We start from the raw sequence: 19,973 nt of genomic DNA, 5'->3' as shown, positions 1-19,973 counted from the left end.
TTTGTAGTGGTGTTGGGGTTAGCTCTATGGCTGTTTTTTTTGTGTTTTTTCCTTTTTTGAAACTGGAAATAGGGTGCTCTTGGATTGAATCAGATTTTAGATTCTAAACATTTTGCAAGCTGTTTTTCAGCTTTTTGCAATACTGAGTTTTAGTTTTTATCGCTACAGTCATAGTAAACAATTTTATCTGATTCTACTAGAATTCAAAATCTATGATTAAATTGCGGGAGACTTGGCCAAAAGTCCTTCATATTTATATTTTTTGAGCTCAAGGACAAGCACATTTTGCAATCAAACATAAGGAACATATGTGCCTATGAAATTAAGTATTTAAAGTTTCTAGCGTACCATATATATGAAAGTGCCTAAAAGGCTAAAACCCTAGGATACCCTATATATGAAAGTACCTAAAACCCTAAGGTACCTTATGAAAGTGTTTAAATCACTGAAGCCCTATAATAGAAAAGTGTTGCCTAAACATGTTTTGGCTTTATGGCTAAAAAACTCAAAAAGTTGAAGGATCTTTACAGAAAACTATTTTGTCGGCATCCTTCTCCTAAATAAAAACTATTTTACCGTTCTTATGGCTAATTTTCCCTTAAAGGGTACTAGTCAAACCAAATTGACGTTCAATCAATACTTTCCAAATTGAAAACATTGATTAAACCTAATGACTACAGCCAACTTGGAAAGAAAATCTCTTACTAAGATTTACCTCTCTACTTTATGCATGAGGTGATGCGTGCTTTACCGGAAATCCCAATTGAATTTAACATATAAAGGGAAAGAAAATCGTGAGAAAATTTTCAATGCAACGGGTATTTATAACGCCTCTCTCATGTAGTGTGGAACGTACATGTACGTGGAGTCCACCTCATGTGAGAGGGCGTTACATATAAGCGCGTTGCATTGAAGATTTTTTTTCGCACAAAAAATGAAATGATTAATGTGTATTTGAGAAGGACAGAAACTTCAGAAGGTAAAAAATATGTAATTAATGAAACACAAGGGAGGTAACAACCCAAAAAAGGAAAATAATGAGTAATAGCTAGTATAATTCCAGTGTATTTATACACCATTCTAAACATCCAGACAAAATGAGAGGGAAAGAGATGGCAGCACTGACAACAATTGTATACCTCTGCTTAATCGTCGGAGCTACGGCCATGCCCGCAATGGATTGCATCGATGAATCACCGGAAGGGGTGGCAAAATGGTTCCAAAACTTGGGCCATAGGAAGGAAAAGTTAACCACGTTTAAGTTGTATTTGCATGACCAGGTAAGTGGCAAGAACCCAACTGCAGTTGTAGTAGCCCGAGCCAACTTCACTTCCAAGACTCCCGCCCCCACCCCGTTCGGGACAATCGTAGTGATCGATGATCCGTTGACAGTTGGGTCTGAACTCAACTCTACAGTCATGGCCCGGGCCCAGGGGATTTATTTATCGGATGGGCTGGAGGAATTTGCTCTAAACATGAACTTCAACTTTGTCTTTACGAGCGGAAAGTACAAGGGTAGCACTCTTAGCCTCTTTGGGCGGAACCCGGTCTTTCATCCGTACCGTAAATTGTCTATTGTCGGAGGGACTGGTGTTTTTCGACTAGCACGAGGAATCGTCACCGTGAAAACATACCAGTTCAATGCCACCTCCAATGATGCTTCCCTTCAGTATTATTTTGATGTCCTTCACTATTGAAATGATTGATTGTTGGTCCAATTAAACAAGAATAGTTGTTCGTAACAAGACGCAGACAATTTTATTTTTCTTCCAACTATAATTTTAATATTCCAAGCTTAATTTTTAGAGCTGCATCTCGATTCCCGTGTTGTATTTGAATCTTATTATTTCAAAGGAAAACAAGTTTTTAATTTATTTATTCGTGTGGCATATATATAGAAAAGAATAATTCGTTATTTTGTGGTATAAAAAAAGGAAGAATCTTAACATAATTTCCAATAAACCCCAAGTCCGGTCCAAAATGATGAGGACCACAAGTCTAAAGATAAGGTGGGGTTCACATATTTGGATTGAGAGACCTTTTAAAATCATGTTTAAAACCTTTCAATGGACCTTTTTAATAATGTATTTATATATTGTTGTGCCAATTATAGACAAAATAGTTTCGTTATTTTGGGCTTATAAAGGGAAGAATCCCAAGATAATTATGTGCAATTAATCAGTAATTTTTATACTGTTGTGCCAATTATAAACAAAATAGTTTCGTTATTTTGGGCTTAAAAAGGGAAGAATTCCAAGATAATTATGGACAATTAATCCCAATTAAGTATACTCCAAATTGGGACCACGAGTATGAAGATAAGGTCATAAGGTGGGGTTCACATATTTCAATGGACACGCCTCCAACGCTAGCAGAATGCCAAGTGCCAACGGTTCAGGGGTGGGACTTGACGCGCCTAACTTTTGCCCTGACAGTATGCTAAACTTGGCCTACCTGGCTTCCGCCCAAACATTTTTATTTGAAAATGATTTCGGGAAATTCCTGGCCGATCTCATTTTATGCTTGGAGTTTCATACAAATCCCTCTTTGTAGAGCTATTTCATCCGGTCCCTTTTTAAATATGCTTGTACTATTTTACCCTTGTCACTTTTCAACACCCCTAGAATTCACATCCCTCACATCCATAGAATTCAAACATCACATAATTCACACCTCTTTGCAGAACTCACACTACTTGACAGAATTCATATATCATTTTTACTATTCATTCCCCTTAGTCGAATTCACATCCATTTGCAAGAATTTACATCCCTTTGTACTATTCAGGCCCTCAAAATTCTTGCTAAATTATTGATGTGAATTCTTGAGTGTGTGAATTTGGTCCCAATACACTATTTGCAAAATTCATACACCTTTACAGTATTCACGTTTCTAAAATTTACATATCAATTTACACCAAAAAATACATAATTCACACCTGTAAATCAACCTGATATTTCCAGGTTGCTTTATGGTCCCCAGAATTCACATGTCTTGCAGAATTCACACCATTTACACCCACCCAAATTACATAATTCACAACCCTAAATTTAGAATTCACACTCTTCTAAAATAAAGAATTCACACCTTCGAAAAAACAGAATTCACATTCCCAAAATTAAGAGGAAAAAAAAAGCCTGAGATAATAACACTAATTAAAATTAACACCAAAGAATTCCATTATCAATCAGATAATAAAAATAATCAAGTCTAAACATGATATTGGAATTTGTTTTCACCAACACCACCGCCATTGGGAAGCTCGAGATCAGCAAATCAAAAGCATCAAAGTCGTAGCGAAGAAAACAACGGCGGCAAATCCAGCAACAGTGACTCTGTTCAATGCGGCGGCGATTTTCAAGAGTGGAGGAAGGTCTCGGAGAGTGCGCGGGGGCGGAGGAGATCGAGGATCATGGTTCCTTATAATCAGGATCAGAGGTATCCAAGCAAGAAAACACTTCCTTCAACTTAGAAGCAGCTCGCCGGGGTTGTCGGTGGTCGCCGTTGATTTTGCTGCCGGCGGTGGGGAGGCTACTGCTCTTGCTGCGTTGGTTGTGGAGATCAAGACAGAGGTCAACATCGATCAAAAGGGAGTTGGTAAGCGGAGAAGAAGATGGAGGGGTGGAAGGCCGAGGTGGGGGAGAGAGGAAGGCCGGGCAGAAGGCCAAGGTGGGGGAGAGCGGAAGGCGGAGAACAAGAAAGAAGAAGAAAGAAGCCGGAGGAGTGGAAGGCGCGGAGGAGAGCAAGGGTGTATTGGGAAGATTACATAAACAGGCCTGAACGGGTAAGGTTAGACGCAGGCTGGGCTTGGATGGACAGACAGTAACAAAACGGGACCGGTCTGAAAAAATCCCTCATTTGGGGTTCTTTGTCCTAATAACATCATTATTGTCGAAGAAATCAAAGGATGCTATTAAGTCTATCAAAAGGGGACAAAACTCCTCGGTCCGATGGTTTCAATTCTGTATTCTGCTAACGAAAGTTGCGAAGTTCTAGTTTCGGTCGCGAAGTTTTTCTACTAATTGGAAATGGAATGGGGCTTCAATTGCTCTGGTCCCTAAAACGCAAACCCTTCATCTATTAGCTAGGACCTCTAGGCTGATAGCCATTGTATATTGCGAGTCGTACTCCCAAGCATCATTGGCCACCATAAATTTTTCTGCTCTTTGATTTTTCTCGCTTTTCTCAGCATACCATAGACCCACATTTATACATGTCTTAAGTCTGTAAGAGATATACCAGCAAAAACAAATGGAGACGATTATACACAAGAAAGATTTAAAAAGTAGCAATTCAATTAGCAATTTTTGTTTGACATATACAGACGGTTTCCATTTTTTGAAAATGAAACCTCAACCTCAAGTCTTCAAAAATAAAATCAGATCTATGACAATAAAGAGAGAGAGAGAGAGAGAGAGAGAGAGAGTATAACATTACATTTCAAAAATAAAACCAGATCTACAACAATGGAAAACAAACGATCGGGCTTCTTTGAGGAGGGAGGAACAAACGAAGATCAAAGAAGAGGGAGGAAATCGATCGGCGAAGACGGTGGAAACCAATCAGCAACGTCAAGTTCTTCTTTTCTTTTCTTTTTTTTTGTCATTCATTAAACCTAATCTCCTCTATCATAGGAAACTAAGGAAGAGGATTAGTGCCGTTTATCTAGGTGCAGGGCCGGCTCATAAGTTTTAGGGGTCGAAAGCGAACCTCTTGAATGAGGCCTCCCTATATCTTCCCTCCCCTTCGACTCCTCAAGCATCTGCGTTTCTTTCTCCTGTTTTTTTTTTCTCGGTTGCGCGGCTATTGTTTTAGGAGTTCCTTTTCTCTCTAATTCTCTCTAACTATAAAAAATTTGATAATCCAACATAGATGGCGTAGGAGATGGAGCCTAATTGAGTACTTTGGAATCACCGAACTGATAATATCTTCCCGGCTCCGGCCGTTTCTTTTTTCTTTCTTTTTTTAATGCCTTAGTGTTAGTACTAATGAGTAATTCCATTATTTGGGCCTATTTTGTGGCTCCTATCAATTGGACTTATTTTTGTGTAAAGAAGGCTAGTGCAATTTGTTTTTTTGGATCATACATACGTACACACACATATATAGGATCAAAAAATTTTAAGGGCCTTCGTTTTTATCTTTTTTGAGGGCCGAAAGCATGGACTTCCCCAGCCTTGACCATAAGCCAGCCCTGTCTAAGTGTGGTCCGTGTGGAAATGTTCCTGGGCTGAGGAAATCCTAAACTTTGCAAGCACTTAAAATCCTCATATCTATTCTAATATAAAAATGGGAGGGAGGCGGGGGGCTGCTGCCCCAAGGGGGCAGCAGCGTGCTGCTATCCCGGGTTTTCGGGTCCACTCCTGTCTTGCTCCGATGATCGAAAACGTTCACTTTGTAGAACTCGTCAAGTAGAATAACTATGCAAAAAATCAGCTTAATTAGATATCATTAAGTGCCTGATCGGAGCCCATATAACTCTCTGTCCATGGGTTACAGTAGATTTGATCAAGTGTTTCAGATCTATTCTTTTTAAGATAAAGGTTTCGATCAGGTACTTAATGATATCTAATTAAGCTGATTTTTTGCATAGTTATTTTATTCTACGAACTCTACAAAGTGAACGTTTCCGATCATCGGAGCGAAACTGGAGTAGGCCCGAAAATCCGGAACAGCAGCAGCCCCCCGCCTCCAAATGGGAGCATCAGTTTGGTGTCTCTCTTATCATGTATTTTTCTTTCTTAAAATATCCTCTAACGAGAAAAAACACACAAAACAAAATAGTAACATCCCAAAGAATAACTGCTTTGGGTAAGATGACAAATACTTCATTCTAACTGCTTCACCGCACACACGTCGCTCACAAAATTCTTTTCTAGACAGAACTGCCATGCAATTTTCTTTTTGCAGACAGAACAGCCATGGAGTTCATCTCTCTCTCTCTCTCTCTCTCTCTCTCTCTCTCTCTCTCTCTCTCTCTCTCTTGTAAAAGTACTAGCGAATGCCCGTGCCTTCACATTTTGAAGACAACTAAAGCTACGGGTCGAGCAATGAGCAAAGGGATGACATGTTGAAAAAAATGGGTAGGAACAAAGTAAAATACGGTATATTTTTGTTGTTGCAAAACTTTAATATGCTAATTATCTATGCCTGCAGCACTCCGCAACAAAAAGTTTTATTTGTTAAGCCTCTACCCGTGTGTACATCACTACCAATGATAATCCTAATCACATATACCGAGTTAATTGCATTGATAGGATACACACTGAACTATATTAATCCAAACCACAAAACTCAAAACCAATACCATGTTGCATTCATAGAATCCAATTTTAACATGCATAAAAAATCTAAAATTTTATATAGAGTCAAATCTGATACATTACGTAGGGGAAAAAAAGGGTGTTCAACATAGATCTTATTGTCTTAAAATTTGTCTCTCCATCTGCCTCCCAAGAGTATTTGTACCAACGCATATCTACTTCATCCAAAAAGCACAATTAGGAACATGAATAACAACCTAAAAAAATAATTAATAAGCAAGAATTTCTTCTTGTAAAAGTAAAATGATGACTAATAATAGTTACCTTAATTCTATATCTTGTTTATTCGTCTCTCAACACCATCATGGTACGATCATGACCTTTGTAGATGTACTTGTGAATATACTTAACAGATTTTATTCCAGGACAAACTTCCACATTGATATGAGAATTATATTTTCTCGAAAGGTGTGTATTGTATGACACCACATCCCTTTTATCAATTCGTTGACCCCTTACAGTATAAAGGGAGTAAAGTAATAATGGCATTGGTAGGCATACCACATGCATAAAAATACAATTAACTTCTTGCTCATCATGAATCACCACAATTACATTTTTTTCTCGAAGACACATAACCTACTGAAAAAATAAAACAAAGCAAATATGAATCAAATATATAAAATTAGATTAAGCAATGCAATTGAGTAAATAGTTCTTACATTTTCTGCAAGTTACCGTCGAGCTGCATAAGAAATTGAAGAATTCACCGAATGCATAGGAAACAATTAATTTGATTATTACGAACAAGGTATAAAATGAAACGGTTCAACTCACATGGCCATAGACGCTTAGATTGTCCATGATTAGTTAAGTCCCAAGAAGTTATCTAAAATTTGAAAGAGAGTAATAGTCAAAAGTTATCATGGGAATAACAACAGAAAGTATTTTAAAGATATATATAGACTCCCATAATATTAAATGAGTGACAAAAAAAAAAGAAACACAAAACTCCAGTTTGCGATGTGTTTGGTTAACATCATAATATTTTCATCGATGCATATATGGTAATATTTAAAAGAGTGTAAATAACAACACATGTTCTAATGAAACGAAGTTTAAAAAAATGAGAAAAAAGGTTTACAATTACTCCATTTGTTAATCTTGCAAAAAAATGTTGTTTTGATAACTATCAAGGGAAAAAAGAATAGGGTGTTGCTGTTAAAAAAAAAAGAATAGAGCGTTAATTAGTTTTGCACTCTTTCTTTTCATATATCAAAAAAAAAAAAATGAAAGGTTTGAAGTAGCAAACGTTTAATCTTACTGTTACAAAAAAAACGTTTGAAAACCACCCTAATTTTCGGCATTAATTCCCTGAATCACAGGGATCCATTCTTACCCAGAAATGTGGCTGTAAGCATTATTTTTCAATTTATGTGATAATCAATAGAAGTTTAAATGTCAATATTTGGTAAATATGGTAAAAAAATTAAATCCCTGAATCACAGGGAATCAATCTCATGTATCCTTTTAAATGTGGTAAAAAATTAAATCCCTGAATCACAGGGAATCAATCTCAGGGATCCTTTTTTTTTTTTTGATTAGCCGGTTACCAAAATGTGATGATGATAACCCTTGAACAACCAACAGTCTAGATTTATAGAGGGGACATTCTGGTCCGTTGGTTGTCTTTTGGATTCAAACCCAGTCCTCCCTTATCGATTTTGTAAAGCATGATGAAGGAGTCAGCATGCATGTTCCAAACGACAAATAAAATTGGCCATGAACCTAATTAAAACGTTTATAAGTTTAACAACAAAATCATTGTGAGTGCTCTACATGAAAAAGGATAGCAATCCAAAAAAAAATTGCAGTACCTCGAATTTAAGCTCAACGCAAGAATTCTCTAAATATATTTATTGTGATCTTTCCTGTAGTAAAATAATAGAAAGTAAGAAGATGGTAGAATAAATAACAAAAGAAAGTTAGAAGATGATAGAATAAACAACAAAGTTAGGATTAACGCAAAAGACCCATGCAAAGTTGTCAAAAAAAAAATTTCTCGCACACTCATATTTTTCCTTCCAATTTTCGGCAAAAGAAATCCAATATGAAAATTGAACTTGCATGAGAAATGAAAAAAATCCTTTGATGTTTGAATCCCTTGCAATAAAACTAAAAAAAATTAGTCAAGAGACTCCTAATTTACGGCAAAAGAAACCCAATATGAGTAAAACTCGTCCATGAAAAAAATCAAACTTGCATGAGAACTGAAAAAATCAAACTTATATCACTATCGGTAATGGTCGTTCAGGAAGTTGTTTTTGGCAAAAGAAACCCAATATGATTAAAAATCGTTCAAGAAAGAAATCAAACTTTAGTGAGTACTAAAAAAAATCGAACTTACCTCACTATAGGTAATGGTCGTTCAGAAGTTGGAGGACATGGAAAATCTATGCATATGACAAACAAACCCAAAAAATGTGGACTTCTAAATAGAAGGTATCAATGCACACAGTAGGTTGGTCTTCTAAGAAACGGGGACTTCTAAAACGTAGTGATAAGTTTAAATCTTCTAAAATTTAAATCTTATGTGATAAGGAAATCACAGAGAACCAATCACTCACACATTCCTAAATAGAAGGTATATTCCTTTTAGGTTGTAGACTTCTTATATAGTTTACCTAATGCCTAAATAGGAGGCGGAAATGACTCCTTATATACAGTTTTGTCTATATCCCAAGTGATATGTACGTAATTCTCCTTTTAAAAAGGCTAAATCAGTTACCTATGGATTCCTTTTCAATTATCGATCTATGGATTTAAAATAGACTAAATCAATTCCATATATGTACGTATTCTCCTTTTCAATTTATAATCGATCCCATAAATCATGGGATTTCAAATGTTTGGAGATACATACAAATTGAATTTTAATTAGTAGGGCCAAATGCTTTCTTTTTAATCGGAAGGAGTATTTTAGGTTTCATTTCATTAATTCTTTTCAAATTTGTCGCTGGCTATACTACCTGTATATATGAATTCAAAAACTAATTCCGTTTAAAAAATATGTACCAATCTAATGGTCCAAAATATACGGATTCAATGGATGAAATATTTACCCACCAAATCAAAGATTTAATAACTAAAAGAATTCGTTGAAAGATTTAACAAAAATCTACTGTAATTAAGCAATTGTCTTGGCCAATTAGCTTTTGCCACTAATTAAGCAATTACGGTGGTGTTCCAATTAAACAAAAGGAAGGTTTTAGAAAAAGGAATATAATTTCAAGCCCAAAAATATCTGTATACGCAAATAATTTTTCTACCAATATGGATCTTGTTTGATAGATTTCATTGAGATCTTTTATACGGTGCAAGAAAAATCAAAAAAATATTTTTCATTTTTATTATATTTGAGTTTGAAAATTGAAAAAAAAAGAAGTTTTAAAAAAGGAAGGTTATCTGGAACACTCCCTACATTTACTCCCCAATTCTCTTCCAAAATAGAAAATAGGAGGGGAATGTGTGATTAGAAAATGGTCAAAAAAAGTTATCAATTTACGGACATGCCATTTTGTAGAATGGAGGGTAGAGATTTATGCAGGAGAAAGAGATAAATCTGGAGCGTTGGTTATCTTTTGGATTCAAACACAACTCTATTTTATTATATAGATGACCAATCAATTTCATCCTCCTCTTTGTAGGTTGTGCAAAGAAAAGTCTTTATTTTTTAAGAAGATATTTTTAAATTTAAAAATTATGAATTTATTAAAATTTAAAAATATGTAATATAGATATTGTTTGGAAGATCTCAATGAAATCTTTTATACGATGCAAAAAAAAATTAAAAAAATATTTTTCATTTACTTTATTTTTGAGTTTAAAAATGTGAAATAAGCTGTTTAATTTTTTAGAAGGTTTCTGAAACGGGCCTAAAAGATGGAGTAACAGCCTTTTCGTTCCTTTCACTTTTTGTGTTTATATGAATGCCTATGAAGTTTAATTTAATTTAATTTAATTTTTAAATCGTGAATGTCGATGAAGTTTTTCACTTTACAACTCCTTTTGTCAGAAGATAAAGCATGGGCTTGGGGAGCAAGGTTCTCCCTTGCGGTTACTAAGTACATGGTAGAATTTTTTTCCTCCCAAAACTGAAAATTAAGGTTATTTGCTAGGATAGATTCTTTGAAAATTTGGTTTGTGAATACTTTTTTCCCCCTATCCGCTCATCATCATCTATACGCTCATCTCAAACTGAGTGTCTCAAAGGAATTATAGGTGATCAGAATTAGAATTAGAGTATAAAAGGGTACTAGAGACCGGGGCACATGCGATAAGTGTGTAAATTGGATTTCTACAAAAAATTTGTAAAAATGCCTTCCCAGTTATTGTTTGATCGAATTTTCACAAATGTTGTGAAGATCCGACTTGCACACGCATTGTGTGTGCTCCGGCCTCTAATTTATGTAAAGGGGTAATTTTGATTTTGATGGTAAATCTGATCTTTTGTTTTCCTGGGGATGGCACTTAAGACATGTTTTAAACTCTACAACGATAAACTCAATCATCCCTCTTTTATCAGGTAGGCAAACATAGAAAATAGACACAGAAGAAATAAGCCAAGAAATACGACATATTTATAGTAGCAAAAAAACAGAACTTCCCACCACGATGGTTTTGAGACAGAATCAAATGGGTAATAAGATCAATACATGAGAAGTAATAGCAACAATATTTCTTAAAGAATAGGGTGTAAATTCAAAGAATAACAAGCATTTGGTACCACATCTCAATGATTTGAATGAAATACAGAATTACAGAAACTAAACAAAATCCTCAACAGCTGGCAGTGAATCAATTTGCAGTCTTGGAAATGTCTCTGGCAAAGCAAAAACAGGTTCTTCCCCGGATAAGCCCTGGGGTGCCAAAGCCAAGGCATATCCGAGCACCCGAGAAACTGGAACAGCAGCCGCATTTCCGACTTGAATGTACCTAGAGCATCCGGAGTTAGATTACGTAAAGAACAGTGTTAAAAAAGGAAATAAGAGAGGTTTTGTTTTTTTGTTTTTTTCTCAACTTACATGACAGGAAAGCAATCGTAATTTCAAAAAAAAAAAAAGTTTAATTTATCCCGAGAAAAAAAAAACAATGTTAAATCGAAAAATACAATCATTTATCATAAAGTACATACAAACAGAGACACAAAACGTGACAAACAAATGTTAATAGTCGGAATTTGAAAAACGACCGAATAAGTGCTCAATAGACTAAGATCCATGGCTATTTTGACCTTGACAGAACTTTATAATATTATTCTAATCTCCGAATGTGTCCCCAATTTGTCCTAGCATTTTGGCGATGATAATTGAGGTCATATGTGCGTGGCTGTGCTTCTTCGCTTTCAATTTGCATTGCTACAATAACGTTCAAATGCACAACTTCAATATTTAAATGTAGTGGAATGTGTCACTTCACATGTTGAACACATCAAAACTTGTGAAGAAGCAAGTTTATCCCCGTTCCGACCGGTAGCTGCTGGGTCTCCCCATCTCTCCTAAACTTCCCCCGGTCTTCAGCCTGATCTGTATGAGGTAGAAACTCGTCTCACGTACGGTTCGGAAGCCGAGCCCCACCCCAGTAGTACAAGTGCGGCTTAGGTCAACTAACACAACATCAATTTTATTAAAACTATTGGACTGCTCGAAATCTATTCAAGCACTCATCTTGAATACATCTAATAGTTGTCCAACATTTGAAGCAAAAAATTCTATAAGATACATATTTATTAAACGGGCGGTTCCAAAGACTCCTAAAAAAACCTCTCATTCCCCCCCCCCCCCCCCCCCCCCCCCCCCCCCTCCCAAATTTCCCATCGAATTTTGATGATCCGAGCCGCTCAATGTAATCAGAACGTGATTTTAACCGCGAGAAATCAGCCAAAAAAATGACTTGGAAAGGCTTCATCCGAATAATTTTTTATTAAACTTTATTAAACCGTTCAATAAAAACCTGCTCAAATCAAGCCTTTCCCGGTTATTTTTTTTGTCAATTTCTCGCGGGCACCCTTAAAATCACGTTCTGAACACATTGAGCGGCTCGAATCATCAAAATTTGATCGAAAACTATAAGATTAAGATTTGGGGTTTTTTTTAAAAGTTTCCGGAACCGCCCCGTTTATTTAAATGAGCCTACCGCGGTGTCATATAGAAACTTTACCAAAAGAAAAAAAAGAAGTCTTTTATTATGCTTAAAATAACCTAACACCTTGTAAAAAGCACGCTTTTTACGCTTGAAAACAATATATTATTGAGGAATATGAATGTTTCAGGCAAGTCCTAGTGTTCTTGATACGGGAAGTGGATGAATCCAACACTTAAACCCATGTAAAGCACCCAACTCCGAATGTGTCCCCAACTTGTCCTAGCATTTTGGCATTGATAAGTGAGGTCATATGTGCGTGTCTGTGCTTCTTCACTGTCAATTTGCATTGCTACAATAACGTTCAAATGCACAATTTCAATATTTAAATGTAGTGGAATGTGTCAAGTCACATGTTGGACACATCAAAAGTTTTATACACAAGACAGTGAGACAATCATCTACGCATAAATGTTCTACACATGTAAAAGCCGTTTATTTCATATCATATACAAAATAAAAGAATATATGGAACTTCAAAATTTTACAATATCCTCGTGCCTTAAGACAATGAGTTTGGCACTTATATCACATAAAAGGTTTACAGTGCTTTCAGGTAAGTAAAAAGAAAAAGCACATCAGACGACGACTACTTCACTTATTAGATTAGCATTAACCGCTTTACCCCGGAACGGAATGGAATAGAAAGATCGTGAAGCGCTAGCGCACTATAGGGTTGGGTTTTTTTTTTTTTTTTTTGCTTTTTTTTAATTGGGGGGGAGGAGAGAGAGCTTGTGAAGAAGCAAGTTTATTCCCGCCCCGACCGGTAGCTGCTGGGTCTTTGGCCTGATCTGTATGAGGTAGAAACTCGTCTCACGTATGGTTCGGAGGCGCTTAGGTCAACTAACATAACATCAATTTTATTAAAACTGTTGGACTGCTCGAAATCTATTCAAGCACTCATCTCGAATACATCTGATATTTGTCCAACATTTGAAGCAGAAAATTCTATAAGATACATATTTATTAAACGGGGGGTTCCGGGAACTCCTAAAAAAGCCTCTACCCCCTCCCCCCCCAAAAAAAAAGTTTCCCATCGAATTTTGATGATTTAAGCCGCTCAATGTAATTAAAACGTGATTTTAACTGCGAGAAATTAACCAAAAAAATGATCTGGAAAGACTTCATCCGAACAGTTTTTTATTAAACTGTATTGAACGGTTTAATAAAAAACTGTTCAAATCAAGTCATTTCCGGTTATTTTTTTTGTCAATTTTTCGCAGACACCCTTAAAATCACGTTTTGAACACATTGAGCGGGTTGGATCATCAAAATTTGATCGGAAACTATGAGATTAAGATTTAGGGGGATTTTTTCGAAGTCCCCGAAACTGCCCCGTTTATTAAATTAGCCTACCGCGGTGACATATAGAAACTATAACAAACAAAAAAAATTTCTCTTATTATGCTTAAAATAAGCTGAACACCTTGTAAAAAGCACGCTTTTTACGCTTGAAAACAATATATTATTGAGGAATATGAATGTTTCAGGCATGTCCTAGTGTTCTTGATAAGGGAAGTGGATGAATCCAACACTTAAACCCATGTAACGCACCCAACTCTTATACCCCAGCCTTGTGATATAGATCACATCAATTTCAACAATATCTTTCCTCGGTTACATTCCCATGTGAAACATCTCCACAGTTTTCCCCCCTTATTTCAGCTTGTGAAGAAGCAAGTTTATCTCCGTCCCAACTGGTAGCTGCTGGGTCTCTCCATCTCTTCTAAACTTCCCCCGGTCTTCGGCTTGATCTGTATGAGGTAGAAACTTGTCTCACGTACGGTTCGGAGGCCGAGCCCCACCCCAGTAATAAGAGTGCGGCTTAGGTCAACTAACACAACATCAATTCTATTAAAACTGTTGGACTGCTCGAAATCTATTCAAGCACTCATCTCGCATACATCTGATATTTGTCCAACATTTGAAGCAGAAAATTCTATAAGATTCAATTGCTGGTTGAGGTTAAATCCCAATGTTCTTTCCTTTACGTGCGGGTGTAAATTGAAACTTCATTGACACCGAGCAACACAAACAAATTTGCTGAAACTAGGGACGGAATCTCACCAGAATCAATGAATACCCAAACCCATCTTCACCCATTGGGGCCGTTTTGAGACCATCTTTCAAGAGTAGGTTTGATTAAAGTTGTTAACTAGGAAAAAAACAGCGGTAAGGTTATGGTTTGGGTGAAAGAAAATCCATCGAGTTCCAGTTCTGCTTTGGTTATAGTATATTTCAAGTTCGGTTTAGGCAAGAAAAAAATGGGCCGAAAACCGACCTCTAAACCTAACAAATAAGCCAAAACAGGTAGAAACGGGATTAAACCTATATCAACATTGTTTCAACGAGATTTAGTACGGCATGTGTCGTGTTCATCATGTTTTTGCGTTGATTTTAGCTTTGTATATACACTCCATCTATACACCTATATGCGTATTTACAAACAATGGTAAAGATATTTACTTGGCGTATATAGGATCATATCTAAGCACAACAAAAGAGAAACGATTTATACCTTCCCTGTGTACCGACGAGGCCACCTACGCCGGGCTTCATCGTCGGGAACCTGCTCTCCGATGAACCGGGAGCCGTCTTCTTCCGGATTTTCATCGGATTGCGAAGCGACGGCGGCATTACGAAGGTTCGACTGTCAGAGCTGTTTCTTCGTCTGTCTTAGGCTTCTTGCTCCGCGAAGACTCTGCTTTCGAATATGGGAAGAGAGTAGTGGAGGGATTAGGATAGGGTTCGACTTCCGAGCGGGTCGGCAATATTTTTTGGGAATGTTTTTTTCTTTTTCCCCTTTATTTTAGGCCAGAGAATGTGAACATTGTAAAATAGTAACTACTGTACTTCATAATAGAGGGTTTTTTCTTAGTTTTCATTAGATTGGGTTTGAATTTATTAGATTTCTCGTTTGTAACTAAAGGAATCGAAAATTTTAAACCATAGATCAAAATAAAAATTATCATTAATAATCGGAAATGCTGGGGACATGACAAAGTGAATTCAACACTTTTTAAAAAGAATTCCAATTGATAGTTTATTTGTTGTGGACTTTGTTCATCTTTCGTTTGAATGGTATTGTTTGATCAAATCAAATCATGTCAGGACCAGCACATCTCTTTCCCTAGGTAACAATGCGATCAAATCATTACAGGACTAGCACATTCCTTTCCCTTGCTCTCTCCCCTATCGCCAAGTGTATGACCGAAACGTGTTGCGCCGTGCCTTCAGGCACGGACATGCACTAGTTATTAAAAACGTGTACATTTTTTAGCACCCGTTTGTCAGATGGATAATGTTTTTGGTAAATAAAGAACAATGGTGAAGGAATATGCTGTGAGGAGGAATTAGCTAACAGAGACGATTAACTTATACTTGGTTTGTCTTTGAGTAAAAGACTAGTTGTTTAACTCACCTTATGTGGACTCTTTTCAACATTAATGTACTAGCGAATGCCCGTGCCTGAAGGCACGGCGCAACATATTTGAAATACAACTAAAGATATTTGTGGAACAATGAGCAAAAGGAGGGCATGTTAAAAAAATGGGTAGGAAAATATGTGCAGGACAATTCAAGATGCAAATAAGATTCTAGTTTTACACAAATTTTCAAAATCAATAAATCACCCAACACACGTAATAAAAATTAACTACGTCAAACCAAATATATTCTTGTAAAACTTAACCTAACAAATAAAATGTCATTATCAAATTTTCAATGTCTTAAAAAAGCTCTTATCACGATGAATCCAATGTCTCTTTGCCAGTTCTCGATTTCCCTACATAAATAAGATTAAGAATTATTAAATTCATCGCAAATAAATATGAACTGAAAATTAAATGAAAATGACAACTTATCACCCCTACAATAATTTAAATCGTTTTATTACCTTTGAAAATATGCCAACACTCTTCTGACCAATCAACTTTTAATACAAAAGTCACCACGGGAGCACAATGGTCAACGCATCCAAACTTTGGAGCAGGAATAATAAACACGTATGGACATTCATTAAATTGAGAAATGTAGTCTTTGAGCATTTGCGCCCCATTATCCTGGCAGAACATCACAAATAAATGTATTAATATATTATTTTAATTCTATATACAGTGTAATTTATATATATAGTTTTTTAGTATTTACCTTTAACATTAATTTCTTCAGATATGAAGGGACACATTGTAAGATGAATTCTGCCTTCGTGTCCTTTACGAAGAGTTCCATTGAGCCAGTGGAGTCTTTTACAACCATCTTTGCATTATACCTACAATAAATGCAAATAAGTTGTATGTGTTACGCATAAATTGTATTACTCATTAAAGATGTGTGGATTGATTACCTGGTTACAGTCTGCACATCTTCTCTGCCACAATGTTTACACATAAACCAGCCGTACTGATTGTCAACTTGGTTATAGCATGTATTGCATAAATCAATCCATAGATGTTCAACATATATTTTTTCAATGCGGCCAATAAAGCGATAATAGTTTACCTACAATAAAATTTCAAGTGTAGTTATATAATGATGCATGCCCAAATATTAACCATGAAATCATGTAGGGGAAAATCTTACATTGGTCCGAAACGCAAATTGGTTTATTCGAATTCTCCTGGCATTTGAAATTATTAATGCCTGTGGGAGCGAAAATCCATGTGTGCGGTTCCATGTTACCGACTTTTGTGCATTTTCATCTTTTGCAAACCTAGATAAGCACGATTTTTTTAGAACAACTAATCGAACAAAAAATACTAATCTCCATATAGTTAAAGACTAAAAAACATACAAATTGATTTGCTCAATATCCAACTTACCATTCAGGAATCCCGTCTGTACGAATTGAGTGGTTAACGTATAATTTGCTTTTCTTGCAAGTGCTAAGGTACCTAGAAGTTAAAATTTCAAAATTATTAATTAGTTTTTAAAATTATTATTAAAAAAGTTCACACAGGTTCAGAGAAGTATTACCGTGAAAATCATCGACCTTCAATCCTGTAGCAAACAAAATAGGAAGAAGATACATCACTCATCAATAATCCATCTGGTGGAAATGCCATTTCGAAGAAAAAGGAAATCATCAAAGAAACTCCAGAGCCCGGAGTACATTTTACGACAGAATCTTCTAATTGTATTTTTGTGATATGTACAACATAAGTGTAGTAGTTTCTTTATTCTATTTCCAATTTTATGAGGCATTTTTACAAACACATGGAATGCAATCAAATTTTGATTGCATTACGGGTACTAATTAGGTTTGCAAGAAACTTCACAATTATATGGAGACTTACCTCGGGAACATGTACGGCATGTTGGTCTCGCCCATCAGCTCTAATATTCCCGTCTCGGAGAGGTTGAATCTTTACGTATAAAGTCAACAATTGAGAAAGAATTACATTAAAAAAAACATGGGTAGAAAATGTAGATAATCAAACACGATTTTGATTAATAAGAGTCTTACACTTGTATTTATCAGTGAGTGTTGTTCCGATCGCCTTTCAGTGGTTTGCTTAAAAATACGTTCTCGTTCTCGTCGGGCACGTTGCGCTAGTATTCCTTTTGATATATCTTTACCGGATTGTTCCTAAAATACGTGTATAAACAAATTTGAGAAATTAGAATGTCGTTTAGCTAATTGACTATAAAGACATGTAGAATAAAATAAGCAAAGCATAGGTAAAATTTGTTGAAAATTCATAAATCACACAACACGCATATTAAAAATCCAGTAAAGTTAAATTGACTAAAATGTTATTGGACCATTCTACAATGCTTTAACAACAATGTTTTCACGATGATCTCATTAGTCCTTTATCACAATTTATAAACCAGTTTATGTAAAATCTAGGTGTGACAATGGCGTCCATGAGAGATATCAAAAAATCAACTCCTTTTTATTGGGGAAATTACAACAACAAAAATACCATCAACCACCATCACAGCTCTAATTATGCAACAGGCTACTTATTGCAATCCAGATATTAAAAAAAAATACACAGGAAAATCAAGAGTAGTTTGTGATTCTGTAATTCAAAACATACAGATGGAATGCAATAATCAGCCATAAAAATGACAGAGTCCACATTTCCTAATCATTCGATTCCATATGTATGAGGCATTTTTACAAACATATGGAATGATAAGGAATTGTGGAGAATCAACCTGTTATCACTTGCGCGCCACTTGAGACTGGTGGTTACCAAAGTGAGCCTGAAGAGGAAGAAGATACATCACTCATCAATAATCCATCTGGTGGAAATGCCATTTCGAAGAAAAAGGAAATCATCAAAGAAACTCCAGAGCCCGGAGTACATTTTATGACAGAATCTTCTAATTGTATTCTTGTGATATGTACAACATAAGTGCAGTAGTTTCTTTATTCTATTTCCAGTTTTATGAGGCATTTGAATGCAATAAAATCTTGATTGGGATTGCTTACGTGAAAAGGAGAGAATGAAGTCCAATAAATCAAGCCTTGATTGACTGAGAGCAACGGAAGTGGTCGACGGTGGCGGAATCGATGGTTCATTAAACACCCTATTAACCACCAAAGAGATTTCTGATCAATATCAAATTCATTTTTTTAAAGCTGTAGAGAGTCCATTACCCCGAAAGGAAGGACCGGAGGAGAGTCTAGGAGTGTTTTGCACGCAGGAGCTGCACGCAGGAGCTGCGATGGTGGTGGTTGATCGCAGTTGAGGAAGAGAGGAGGTTAGTAGAGGGTTGTTCAAAGAGGAGAGAGAGAGAGAGAGAGAGAGAGATAGAGAGAGAGAGAGAGAGAGAGAGAGAGAGAGTCGTGTAAAAGGGGAGCTAGGGTTTAAAGATCCATACCTTTTTTGTGAGGGATGAGAAATCGCTGGGGCCGAAAACTCAATCATCGTGAGGTTGTCACAGAGAGAGAGAGAGAAGAGAATGGGAAAGTAAGAGATAGGAGTATATTACGGGTTTTCAAATTTTGAAGGAACATTACCTGCTCTATTTTTGTCATAAAAAAGCCAAGTATTTACGGACATGCCATTTGTAGAATGGAGGGTAGAGATTTATGCAGGAGGAAGAGATAAATCTGGAGCGTTGGTTGTCTTTTGGATTCAAACACTGCTCTGTTTTATTATATAGATATTTTACACTTCTTTGATTATTTTGTGAAAGTGTGTTGGAGTAAACCACTAGTTGTTTGGATTAAATTTGCAGTCTTTCCCAAAAATAAGTCTTTCTATGTTTCTCTCTTCATTTTTATATAATTTTTTTAACTTTGTTAAATATTTTATATGTTTTCGTGGCACAAAACGACACTATGTTAAAATTTGATCCAAATTTATATATAAAAAAAAACCCTTAAAAAACAAACCTTTGGAAAGTTAGGCAATGCCCTTTGCATACAACTAAAAGCACTTGGGCATAGGCTTTTGGGTTGGTAAAAATGATCAATAAAATTTTAGAGAATTTTTTTTTTCGGCCGTCATTTGGAGAATTTTGACAAATGCATACTCATTTCAATTTATATCC

At 36.0% G+C, this 19,973-nt stretch overlaps 3 protein-coding genes across 3 annotated transcripts; 1 reads left to right on the top strand and 2 right to left on the bottom strand.

Annotated features, from left to right (window-relative positions):
- Window positions 1-1,096: 1,096 nt before the first annotated feature.
- LOC131313507 (dirigent protein 22-like) lies at window positions 1,097-1,748 on the top strand. The gene has a single exon (XM_058341837.1). The coding sequence runs from the start codon at window positions 1,098-1,100 to the stop codon at window positions 1,695-1,697; it is 600 nt and encodes a 199-aa protein (XP_058197820.1). The 5' UTR covers window position 1,097; the 3' UTR covers window positions 1,698-1,748.
- A 9,211-nt stretch (window positions 1,749-10,959) lies between these two features.
- LOC131313459 (putative DNA (cytosine-5)-methyltransferase CMT1) lies at window positions 10,960-15,263 on the bottom strand. Its single transcript, XM_058341775.1, has 2 exons — window positions 14,983-15,263; window positions 10,960-11,258 (listed from the first exon to the last, which is right to left on the bottom strand). Exons 1-2 carry the CDS (start codon window positions 15,099-15,101, stop codon window positions 11,090-11,092), a joined length of 288 nt encoding a protein of 95 aa, XP_058197758.1. The 5' UTR covers window positions 15,102-15,263; the 3' UTR covers window positions 10,960-11,089.
- An 839-nt stretch (window positions 15,264-16,102) lies between these two features.
- LOC131314147 (uncharacterized) lies at window positions 16,103-18,404 on the bottom strand. The gene is made up of 9 exons (XM_058342637.1): window positions 18,378-18,404; window positions 17,963-18,051; window positions 17,759-17,827; window positions 17,285-17,356; window positions 17,046-17,175; window positions 16,810-16,964; window positions 16,614-16,734; window positions 16,360-16,525; window positions 16,103-16,248 (listed from the first exon to the last, which is right to left on the bottom strand). Exons 1-9 carry the CDS (start codon window positions 18,402-18,404, stop codon window positions 16,208-16,210), a joined length of 870 nt encoding a protein of 289 aa, XP_058198620.1. The 3' UTR covers window positions 16,103-16,207.
- Between the last annotated feature and the right edge of the window lie 1,569 nt (window positions 18,405-19,973).

This window comes from Rhododendron vialii, chromosome 13a (genome assembly GCF_030253575.1).
Source record: "Rhododendron vialii isolate Sample 1 chromosome 13a, ASM3025357v1".
Lineage (NCBI taxonomy): Eukaryota > Viridiplantae > Streptophyta > Magnoliopsida > Ericales > Ericaceae > Rhododendron > Rhododendron vialii.
The sequence above is the reverse complement of the archived record's forward strand: the minus strand, read 5'-3'. Positions and strand labels throughout refer to the sequence as shown.

Excerpts from the sequence above, each read along its gene's own strand:
- LOC131313507 (XM_058341837.1), top strand. The coding sequence starts at position 1,098 with ATGAGAGGGAAAGAGATGGCAGCACTGACAACAATTGTATACCTCTGC.
- LOC131313459 (XM_058341775.1), bottom strand. The coding sequence starts at position 15,101 with ATGCCGCCGTCGCTTCGCAATCCGATGAAAATCCGGAAGAAGACGGCT. Across the intron at positions 11,259-14,982 it reads CTCGTCGGTACACAGGGAAG|GTACATTCAAGTCGGAAATG; the intron begins GTATAAATCGTT and ends CGGATGCTCTAG.
- LOC131314147 (XM_058342637.1), bottom strand. The coding sequence starts at position 18,404 with ATGGTGGTTGATGGTATTTTTGTTGTT. Across the intron at positions 18,052-18,377 it reads TTGATGGTATTTTTGTTGTT|GAACAATCCGGTAAAGATAT; the intron begins GTAATTTCCCCA and ends CACGTATTTTAG. Across the intron at positions 17,176-17,284 it reads ACAGACGGGATTCCTGAATG|GTTTGCAAAAGATGAAAATG; the intron begins GTAAGTTGGATA and ends GTGCTTATCTAG.